The 11,222-nt window shown below is 39.5% G+C and overlaps 2 protein-coding genes across 4 annotated transcripts in view; one reads left to right on the top strand and one right to left on the bottom strand.

Annotated features, from left to right (window-relative positions):
- Window positions 1-2,012, top strand: part of LOC107562700 (DDB1- and CUL4-associated factor 4-like) — an 8,415-nt gene extending 6,403 nt beyond the window's left edge. For all 3 annotated transcript variants that reach the window (XM_016247390.1, XM_016247387.1, XM_016247389.1), the window contains exons 11-14: window positions 93-190; window positions 1,032-1,211; window positions 1,326-1,440; window positions 1,524-2,012. In XM_016247390.1, the coding sequence (XP_016102876.1) occupies window positions 93-190; window positions 1,032-1,211; window positions 1,326-1,440; window positions 1,524-1,756 (626 nt within the window). In that variant the 3' untranslated portion in view covers window positions 1,757-2,012. The remainder of the gene's footprint in view (window positions 1-92; window positions 191-1,031; window positions 1,212-1,325; window positions 1,441-1,523) is intronic.
- Window positions 2,013-3,073: 1,061 nt separating this feature from the next.
- LOC107562699 (zinc finger FYVE domain-containing protein 1) lies at window positions 3,074-10,799 on the bottom strand. The gene is made up of 11 exons (XM_016247386.1): window positions 9,216-10,799; window positions 8,095-8,596; window positions 7,756-7,970; window positions 7,377-7,483; window positions 6,081-6,189; window positions 5,889-5,986; window positions 5,678-5,795; window positions 5,419-5,589; window positions 5,153-5,333; window positions 3,965-4,081; window positions 3,074-3,722 (listed from the first exon to the last, which is right to left on the bottom strand). Exons 1-11 carry the CDS (start codon window positions 9,696-9,698, stop codon window positions 3,490-3,492), a joined length of 2,334 nt encoding a protein of 777 aa, XP_016102872.1. The 5' UTR covers window positions 9,699-10,799; the 3' UTR covers window positions 3,074-3,489.
- Between the last annotated feature and the right edge of the window lie 423 nt (window positions 10,800-11,222).

Genomic DNA, 11,222 nt, shown 5'->3' with positions numbered 1-11,222 from the left:
TATATATATATATATATATATATATATATATATATATATATATATATATATATATATATATATATATATATATATATTATGTTTATATATAGGCCTTTCTCGACGAGTGATTGTGACAGATGCTGTGACTGGACACAGAGCGACATACCTCGCAGGCAGTGATGTTCTAGCTCAACAGTTTGCCCTGAGGGTGAGAAAAGAACAATGATTTTTCATCCCAAGCAACCCTGAAGTCGTGGCCATGGCGCAGTGGTAGTGCACATGCGTGTGGTTCGAGTCTAACCTGCATCATGTCTGTCTCTTTCTGTCGCATCCTACTTTACAGTCCCTCTCAATTTTACTCTCATTTAAAGTGCTCTGTCATTTTTACCTCATTAAAATGTTTTACAGAATTTAATTGTGTAATGCTGCATCCATACCACTAAATTTGAGAACAAGTCCAAGTTGACAACACACGAAAAAAAGAGTGCACCTTTGAAATGCGTGACCACTTTAAATACGAAGTTCATGCAAAAAATAAGAATTTTTTAAAGGGATAGTTCACCCAAAAATGAAAGTTCTGTCATTAATTACATAAATTCTCATTACGTTCCAAACACGTAAGACCTTCGTTCATCTTCGGAACACAAATTAAGATATTTTTATTATAATTAAGAAATCCGAGAGCTCTCTGACCCTGCCTAGACAGCAACGCAACTGACACGTTCAAGACCCAGAAAGGTAGTAAGGACATCGTTAAAATAGTCCATGTGACATCAGTGGTTCAACCTTAATTTTATAAAGCTACGAGAATACTTTTTTTGTGCAAAGAAAATAAACATATCGACTTTATTCAACAATTTCTTCTCTTCCGTGTCAGTCTTCAAAGCGTGTTCACGAGAGTAGCACGACGTATGCATGTGGTGCTGCTGACGCTCTTAATAATAATAAGCTTTTGTACATTTGATCAATCTTCTCACGTTGTTTTACTTTATGCATATGTGAGCAAAGATATCTGTATGACACTTTGTGCCATGCGCTTCGTATTTTAGGCTCCCGTGCTGTTCAACGGCTGTCGCTCAGGAGAGATCTTCAGCATTGACCTGCGTCAGCGTGACCGGGGTCGCAGTCACGGTTGGAAGACCAGCCACTTCTTCCAGGACTCAGCCATCACCTCTGTCCAACTGCTACAGGATGAGAACTACCTCCTCGCTGCTGACATGCTGGGCAAGGTCTGTCTATGATAAACATTTAAAATGACCACAGACCATCATGCTATTAATAACAATTTAGAGCATTGAATTATTAATTCATTTTTATTCTCCCTTCATGTCGTCGCTGAACAGATAAAGCTGTGGGACATCCGTGTCAAGCGGTCTGTCAAACAGTATGAAGGACACCACAATGAATATGCCTACTTACCCATTCATGTCAATGAGCCAGAAGGATTGCTGCTTGCTGGTATATCTTTTTTTAATTTAAACCAGTTTCAGTTCAGTTCTATCGCAACACTTGTAACGCATCTAATTGTGTGCCGTTTGCAGTGGGTCAGGACTGCTACACTCGACTCTGGAGCCTCCATGACCGCCGTCTCCTCAGGACCATCCCCTCACCTCATCCTGCAGGGAAAGACTCGATCCCAAATGTGGTGTTTTCCTCCCAGCTGGGTGGTAGTAGAGGACTTCCTGGACTCCTTATGGCTGTCCATCATGATCTGTACTACTACTCTTACAACAAAGACTATCAGAAGGGTCTAACACTGGAGGGTCAGTGCTAACATTTGCCATCTAAAAACACAGGCTGCTGTGTGGTAAATACATAATTGTTACTGCGTCTTACTGACCAAAATGTTGCCATTTTACCGTTTGCCTTTTAGTTTTTCCTTTTTTAGTAATATTCCAAATTAGACTGTGATGGATTCAGAATACTTCTTATCCGTTATATCATCAATAGATTAATTTTTGGAAAAGCTTATTAGATATAAGATCTAAATTATAGTCACTTGAAACATACCTCCTAAAAGTACAATTTCATGTTATGTTGTTCTTCTGGAAGTATTTTACTTGAAATGTGCTGGTACTTTTTGTAAAAAAAAAAAATTGGGGAAACCATTCTTCAATTCAAAATAAATCCAAACTTTGTTTATCTGTATCTTTAGTTCGAATCCCAACATGAATTTAATGTTTTAACTGTTTTTGTCCATAAAATGAAAACATTGGACCCCATGGAATTTTCAATAAGAAAACGGTCCCTTTCAGTACAAATGGGCATTTACACATTTTTATATTTAAGCCACACTCTTAGAGGTACTCAAGTTTAATTTAATTGGCATACAAGGTGCAAATAACATAAAATGATATTCATGTTTCTTATGTCTGTGTCAGTCATGTTCGGTCATTCACACATAATGCCTCACTGAGCCTACGATAACCTGATTCTACATAATGAGTTGTTTGTTTGGCCAAGAAATGACATTTAAATGACAGTGATCAGAACCCATACCTGGGGCTAAATAAGAGCAACTACCATATGATAACATGAGATTTATGTGGATTGGCATCGCTTTTGACAGATAATGCAGAGCCACATCATTTGTGTGGTTTCATCATGGCTTTGTGTTAAGAGTCACTATGCAGTTTGATTCGGCAACAGTGGAAGTGATTCATTAAAAAGGTCAGTTTTTAAAAACGTCAAACAAAAACGTCCTGCCCGAGTACATGCATTTAAAATAAATGATAAAGAAGTCTTTAAATTATGCTGAACAACATCTGATAGTTTTGCATGATCATGCCAGATCTCTTTCATAACGGGCAGCAAATAATAGAGACAAATAGGAATTAATCTAAAATCTACACTAGAGTTTCTTGGAGGGTAAAGGAACGCAAAACAATATGAACAACCTTGTGTTTTAAACAGGTAAAAGCAAATGAATCTTTCCTTAAACTGAAAATTGAGCAACACAACAGGACGGTAAACAATATTACTAATATTTGTGCACCGGTTTATGTATCATATAGAGGCCATATGTTAGCTGCCTTTACCCACAGGAAGGCCCATATAAGGATCTGCAGCCACGGAAATGGAAGGGACTTAATTCATATTTTGCACCTTTGATCATGTTTAACACCTTTTTTTTCAACCATGTTTAAACCCATTCTGCTGATTTTCCCAAAAATGCTCATTCCAACGTTCCATCTGGGCCTGCCCACAGGTAACGTATTGCATGGTAGACAAAGGATTGTCGAGGGTTTGACATAGATTTATTTTCTTGCTGGATTTAACCTTTAAAAGAAGAAAATATGTAGGCCATTACATATATTAAACTGTGAACAGCTTATGTAGAGCTGAGGAGCATGACGTGAATGACGTGTTGGGACAAAAAGCAGATATGTTCCTCTCAAACAATCATTCATTGGTTCGAGACCAGGGCTTTTTTCCCTTCCAACACGTCCTGAAGCGCTGTGGCCACATACGGGGGTGTCTTATAATGCGGAGTGATGTTCGGTTCTGCTAGAGCTCTCCAGATTTCTGGTTGCAGGTGATGCACACTCGCACAGGATGGTCCCAACCTCTGGAGGGCACGGCCCGGCGATCAGGGGAGCAGTCGTTACATACTCCTTGTCCACATGCACGGCAGTGATGAATAGAGAGACGGACATTAAACTCACGCTGGCACTGATGGCAGCAACGGATGTCTTGGTCAGGGACCCAATATGCTGGACGGGCGGCATCTTTTACCAGACCTAATAAACGCATTTGGTAATTTATATACGCCGAGATATTCCTGTGCAAGTATGTAACTTATGAAAATAAAATGCTTAATTCTAAAGATTACAGAAGAGGTTACTTGAACAAGCCAAATGTTTATTATTAGTTAACATAATGGATTGATACTCAACTGTATTTCCAGTGTGCATTTATATTGTTAGTAACATACTGTCATGTTAACTTTATTTATAGGCTCTAAGAGGAGTGAAGAACTCACCAAGAGGGATGTCTATAGCAGTGACTACCGCTCCTAATGTGCTCTGAACAGCTTCTCCCACCTTCCTGGCGATCAGAGTCCCACCTTGCTCCTCTTCCAGCGCTGCATCCAGTAGTTCTGCGTGAGACCAGTCATTGTATGATATTATGGATTGAAATACTGCATGTTTATGTCATAACATGTTGCACCCGTGTCTGACACCAAATGTGTAGTACTTTCAAAATTATTCAAACCTGTGTAAATCATGCATTGTTCATGTTTTTTCACAGTATTTAGCAAGGTGTTATTTAAGATATTAATTATCTCTCTGATTTGCGTAAAAGCCTCTCACTTTTTAGCATAATTCTTCATTAGTTTTAAAATTAATACTAATGTACTAATACATATCTATCTATACACACACACACACAAATATATACAGTGGGTACGGAAAGTATTCAGACCCCCTTAAATTTTTCACTCTTTGTTATATTGCAGCCATTTGCTAAAATCATTTAAGTTAAATTTTTTTCCTCATTAATGTACACACAGCACCCCATATTGACAGAAAAACACAGAATTGTTGACATTTTTGCAGATTTATTAAAAAAGAAAAACTGAAATATCACATGGTCCTAAGTATTCAGACCCTTTGCTCAGTATTTAGTAGAAGCACCCTTTTGATCGAATACAGCCATGAGTCTTTTTGGGAAAGATGCAACAAGTTTTTCACACCTGGATTTGGGGATCCTCTGCCATTCCTCCTTGCAGATCCTCTCCAGTTCTGTCAGGTTGGATGGTACACACCGGAGTTAAATATATGAGTGTCACAGCAAAGGGTCTGAATACTTAGGACCATGTGATATTTCAGTTTTTCTTTTTTAATAAATCTGCAAAATTGTCAACAATTCTGTGTTTTTCTGTCAATATGGGGTGCTGTGTACATATTAATGAGGAAAAAAAATTTACTTAAATGATTTTAGCAAATGGCTGCAATATAACAAAGAGTGAAAAATTTAAAGGGGTCTGAATACTTTCTGTACCCACTGTATTTTTTTCCTCTAATTAAAGGTTAGATTTTCTTTCTTTTTTTTTTTGAATGAAAGATCAAGTGGATAAACGATGCAGATTTATTTTCACAGCCTTCTTTGATCATATTTATCAAGGGTATGAATAATTTTGAGCACAACTGTATATATTCTGGGATACCTTCTGGGATTCCTCTGTTTTGAAAGCAGGCATCACAGACTCGCACAGGTGCCAGACCCCAACCTCTCTCAGGGACTGGCCGTGTCTTAGAGGAGCAACCATTACAGAAACCATCTCCACAAGCCCGACAGTGGTGCTTTGTATCATTATCTTGGAATTCCACTCCACAGTTTTTACATCTCTGGAAAAAGTTTTAGTGTTTTAGTGAAGACTTCTCTTCATTAAAAAAGCCACATTAAAATTGCCTAGCTAGCATTAAAACTCACAATGATGAGAGAATTGGGCTTCCAGTAAGCAGGGGCAATCTGGTCTGTTAACCAGGCAGTGACGGCTTTGGCAGGCTTGACGCTTAGCTCTGAAACAGACTGAGCCATATAGTTCACGCCATCCAGCAGCCTCTGCGCAGCGTTGTTGTTGTCCTTCAGGAATCCATCAGACTGAGACGTAAAATGTGAAAGTAAACAAAGCTTGTTCTTTTTGCTATTTAAATATTGATACGTGGGATAAACAGCAGATTACTCTCACCCCTGGCCAGACATGCTGGATCTCAGTCCGAACCACTGTATCAACAGGGTCCTGGTTCCCATACCAGTACTGCCTACTTCTATAGATCACCGAGCAGTTTGGACACTCGATCACATATCTGCAAAGGAAAAAGCCCAACTAAGTCCTGTACATCTAAATGAACTGAACTAAATGGGACCATTTACGAATATAATTCAGTAACACGACTCACCCGGACCAGGCGTATATGGCCAAGCCAAACCATGGGGAGTCAGAGGATGCCGTCGTCTTTGGAACCACAATCACCTCTTTTCCACTCTCATAACAAGCCTGGAATAGCAGGTTTACACACATAATGTCAGACCTGGGCCGTCACAGAGCATGTGTCAGGGTCAGGTCATGTGTTTCATTGTTTATGTCTTACCTTGCAGGTATAGATGCGATTATCATAGTGGACTGAATAGCGACAGCGGTGTTTGGCCTCATGCGCCACACCCTCTCGTAGGTGATTCATGCTGTTTTTACAGCCTGAGCTAAAACAAAAACACCACAAAGTATTAGAATTACATTTGTTTAAAAATGTAATTCAGGACAGGCTTTAGGAGGGTGTAAATGCAAGAAATTTTCCACCTGCATTACAGGAGTCAAAACTAGTATCGTCAAACGTCTAATTACTAGTTTAGCCACCTTAGTGGAGCCATACAAATAACTCCTTTGAACTGGTTCTTTTAAATGATTCTACCAAACCAGTTCTCAGTGTATGTAAATTACTCAATTGTAAAAATAGTTAAAATATTTATTTTACATGCTTAAATGTTGATCAGGGACCCTTTTTTTTTTTTTGAACGATCATTTGAAGAGAATAGGCCCACATGGAATTTGGAAATGCAGAATTTTAATTCAAAGTTTTAACATAGAAGGCTCTAAAGTTCTTTGGCTAATTAAATCTTATTACCATATTTCATTTAAATTTTTTTCCCTCAAAATCAGCATAAAGATTCCATAAAAACGGTCACAGATTCCATATGAATCTTTGAACCAAACTGCTAAAATGACAATGTTATTTAACAAAAACTACTGATTAAAAGTTTGGGGTCAGTAAGATATATTTTTAAAGAAATTAATGCTTTTATTCAGCAAGGATGCATTACATTGATCAAAAGTGAAAGTTGGACTAATGGCTGCTGAAGATTTAGCTTTGCCATCACAGAAATAAATTACATTTTAAAGGGGTCCTATTATGCTTTTTCACTTTTTCAACTTTAGTTAGTCTAATGTTCTGTTTGAGCATAAAAAAGATCTGCAAATCGGACATTTTCAAAAACTACAACGAACGACTCGTTTGGACTACAACACATATTTTCCGGGATTTGTGATATCACAAATATGACGAATGGGACGAGACCTGGTTGAGCTGCACTAGAGAAGGCAATGAGTGTTATCACTATATCGGAGACACGCTAGCTTTCCCAAGGCAGATTAACTTAGAGTGGTTAACCTGTGTAACTTTGCAGATCTTTTTTATGCTCAAACAGCAACATTACAGACTAACTAAAGTTGAAAAAGTATTATAGGACCCCTTTAAGAGGCTACTTACAAAAACATACACCCCGAACTATTGAACAGCAGAGAGTATGTTCTTCTAAGTGAGTGTTGCTTTAAAAATGTGAAACAGATTTGAAATCAGTAGTGGAGTGATTCCTGAGATGTGACGACTTACCCACAGCTGAGGCAGATGCTGGAGCAGGTAAAGTACTCATCTGGAAAAAAAGAGTTGCTTGCCAGATTCTCATCAGGAATCTCTCCACTGAAGCACTCACTCAAAGCCTGGAGAACAAGAGCTTGATCAGCCACACAAACTACTGTACATTACAATTGATAACTAGAAATAGCACAAATGTCCTTTGGAATATGTCATGGCCAGAGCTTAAGATTTGTAAATAGTCATGTGAATGCTGCAAAAACAGGCCACTTCAGCAGATAAAAAAGGAATGTTTTTAGAGAAAAGTTGAGAACATTTCAAACCAACTCTTCCACCCTTTCATGTCATTGATGAGCTAAAAGTGTTATTGAGATTATCAATGAAAAAAAAAAATTACCTGCAAGGCTTTATAGATGACACCGGCAGACCGTGGAGATCGTGTAGTGTTGTTGTCTAACTGCTGCTCCACGCTGCGCAGCAGACCGCTGAAGTCAGTCGGGGGGTTGTGGGTTCGAGTGCCCCGGTACTGGATAGAGCTGAATGCTTCCGGAAAGAGGCCAAGCTTTCTGAAACGTTCCTGAAGAAGCCGCTCGGCCGATTCTGATGGCTTGTCTACAGTGTGTGCAAAAGAGAGGTATTATGCTTTTATTATTTTGCTTACCTTATCTTTGTGTCCTTCCTAACTTATTATTGTTGGGTAAGTAGGACAGCAAAGTAGAAAACATCCAAAACTGACCTGAGCCTAATAACTTGGTGTGGACTGTCTCATGGAAGATTATAACAGCAGGACCCAAAGTCGAAAGGGGCACATCCAAACCACAGCGTGCAGTTGTGGCTTTCAGCTCCTTTGTGAAATGTTTTAGATACGCATCTGATGCATCTCCAAGAAACTTGAAAAGATCATCATGTAGCCGGTCAGCATGTGTCCGATAGATGACCAGATCAGAGACCGCAAGCACCTTCAGAAGGAGGCGGGTTCGCTGTCCTTGGTTAGTTCCTGCCCCCAGGAGACCCTCTGTGTCAACAACCACCACCCTATGGACAGGGTCCAGTGCTGCCCACACCCCAACAGTGCAGGATTCCTGGGTTGGAGATGTCTTGAAAACTTCACGACCCAAAAAGAAAGTGTGATTGAGGGTGTGGGATTTGCCTTCTCCAGTGTTGCCGAAAATGGACACCACCTTCAAGAGCTCCTCGGGCCTGCAGGCTAATTTCCTCACGAACTCCTCATCCTTCACCTGTTCAGGTTGTGGAAATGAACATGTTGCTTAATAATGTTACATTTCACCTCACTCAATATCACACATTTTCCTTTTTATTATTATTATTATTATGTTTATTTTGCATAAAACATTTGCATAAAATCAAACTTGTATGCTCAAACTTAATTCTGAGACCAAATTTGGTAATTTGCCATTTTGTTCCAATAAGTAGTTCTAAAGTAAGAAAAGTATCGCGCTTTGCCTGTCACAATGCAATGTACAGGCTAAAAGCTGGTCTGGAACAACATAATTGAGTGGAGCGGAGCAACAGTAAGTTCCCCTCCAGCTCAAGTCGTTCTTTTTCACTTTCCACTCCGCCTGACTAGTTGAGAAAATTCCAAATTTGGAAAATCGAAAAAGCAATGGTGTCATTATCTATTTTCAAATACAATATATATATATATTGTATATATATAACGACGTCAAGCACACAAATCCGTTTCAATTCGCGAGATCCATTTCCGATTTTCCAAAAAAGAGGGTCTAGCTTTATTCAATTAGCTTCATAATGAGAACCCCAGCCAATCAAATTTGAGGACCAGAACTAACTTGTATAAAACGGGAGAAAGTTCAAAAGTTACACAAGCTGACGTACTTGCATATCTTCCTTTTCATCCACTAGAAGAAAGCTGGTGACTTGCTCCAGTTTAGCTTTCAAGGCATCCAGCTGTTCATCTCCAGTGCTACAGTTCTTCTCCGCGGGTTTCGAAGGAGGGTAGACTGTGAGAGGGTGCTTTCTTTTACTGACCCCGCTGTGAGTCCGCTTCTGACAGTCCAAACACAGGTTGATTTTACATCCCTGACAGCGGACCACTGCTCTCAGGCGACCCCCGTTCGCAACGCCCCCGTCCCCTTTACATGAATCGCAGTAGGGCACGTGTCCAGGTGAGATTCGGATCCTGTCGTGGTTCCTCATGCGCTCCTGACGGTGGAGCTCCAGCTCGCAGCGGACGCACTGCAGGCTGCCGCATTCGTCGCACTCGAAGGCGGCCTCGTCGGAGCCACCGCAGGCGTAACTCTCCTGACAAACCAGGACGCCGTTCACCCCCTTCTCCACCGACGAGCCCTGACAGCTCATTATACGTCTAAATATAACAGCGAGGTAGCGAACCGAACGGAAGCGACCGAATTTAAAGTACTAAAATCCCTCAGTAAATATACTGACTAGATATTCCTCAAAGTTGCATCAACTACAGCAGAGACCAACCTAAATGTACAATCAACAAGAGAGATGAGATATAATGCCTCAAATATGATGCATTTGAGGTCTTAAACAAAATATCTTACTCGTTTGCCTTGAATTTCATTGGAATTCGAAATGTGGTGTCAAATTATGACACTGGCTTAAAATCAAATATTCAATATGAACTATAATTAGATCAATTGACATCCGTATAGCACTGGCACTAGGTCAGACCTGTCTAGCTTTCTGGTTGATTTTAAAGTGATCAAGGGGTCTAAACTTACGAACTACAAGCAACAAAAATCGACATGTATTTATTGGCCGATGTAAACAGTAAGAACAGCTACATTCGGGTGTTGTTACCGTCCAGGGCTTTGTTACTCAAGCTAGCTAAGCTTAGCGTACGTGTCCGTAAAACACCTCCAATTTCAAAGACTAAAAATACTAGGGGGTTAGAAATCTGACTAATGCATCGGAATTAATAATTGTTTAGTATCGTACAGACTGTCCTTCTAGTATGTTCACCCAACAACACATTGATCAACCCAGCTTTGACCGAACAAAACAAGCTGATTTCGAGACAGAATCACACCGCAATTTTCATCAAACACGCTGCTGAATTCCCTGAAGCCTCGCACACGACAACGACCCTTTGATAAACACACAAATTAATAAGCCGGTTGATGTCAAGATAACTGTTTTTTCCCCACCAGCTTGTAAAATGATTCCCCTCCCCGGTAGATTCGGGTGAATGTTGTTGCCAGGTCAGATCAGCTGATCGGCTTGTTTTCACTGGAGCGGAAGTCGAAGGTTACCAGCCGCAAAGCCAGATGGGAAACGGAGTCCATTCTCCACAAGCAGTATTTACTTGTAGGATGAGGCAGGAGAGTTGGGGCGGGCAGAGGTCAACAGCTATATGATTTCAAAAACAAGATGATGCAAGATGAACATCTTTGGGTACATATGAGGCAACAGAGTAATAACTTCTCATTGGGTGTTCCTGTCTGAAAAAGAAGTGTGCTTATTTTTTTTGTGCACTTTTCAGTGTGCTTCAAATCTTAAAATTATGTTTTTAAAAAACTGTACTTGCAGACAGTAATGCAATGATGTTAATGGACACTTATGTTTCTTAACACAAACTTTTGAGAAGGCACTTTATAATGTCAAATTATTTTTAAAGCACATTTTAATCATTTGATGTGCTTTCAAGAAGTACACTTAATATGTAAACTAATATTTTAAAGCACATGTGAAGTACTTGATTCAAGTTTGAACTGTTATTTAATGTTCCATGTAAAGTTTAAGCTATTAGACTTTCATTTAATTGTAAATAGTAGCCCATACAATTTAGTTATCGCTTATATTTGTCAAAGTAGGCTATATTGTTTTAAAGAATATTATTTCTGGAATGAGGTGTTT

This window comes from Sinocyclocheilus grahami, unplaced genomic scaffold (genome assembly GCF_001515645.1).
Source record: "Sinocyclocheilus grahami isolate Dianchi unplaced genomic scaffold, SAMN03320097.WGS_v1.1 scaffold833.1, whole genome shotgun sequence".
NCBI classification, from domain to species: domain Eukaryota; kingdom Metazoa; phylum Chordata; class Actinopteri; order Cypriniformes; family Cyprinidae; genus Sinocyclocheilus; species Sinocyclocheilus grahami.
The sequence above is the reverse complement of the archived record's forward strand: the minus strand, read 5'-3'. Positions and strand labels throughout refer to the sequence as shown.

Bases quoted from the DNA above. Each gene is read 5' to 3' on its own strand.
- LOC107562699 (XM_016247386.1), bottom strand. From the start codon at position 9,698: ATGAGCTGTCAGGGCTCGTCGGTGGAGAAGGGGGTGAACGGCGTCCTG. The intron at 5,590-5,677 runs GTGAGAGTAATC...TTTACGTCTCAG, and splicing joins TCCAGCATGTCTGGCCAGGG to TCTGATGGATTCCTGAAGGA. The intron at 3,723-3,964 runs GTGAGTTCTTCA...TGCGTTTATTAG, and splicing joins TGCTATAGACATCCCTCTTG to GTCTGGTAAAAGATGCCGCC.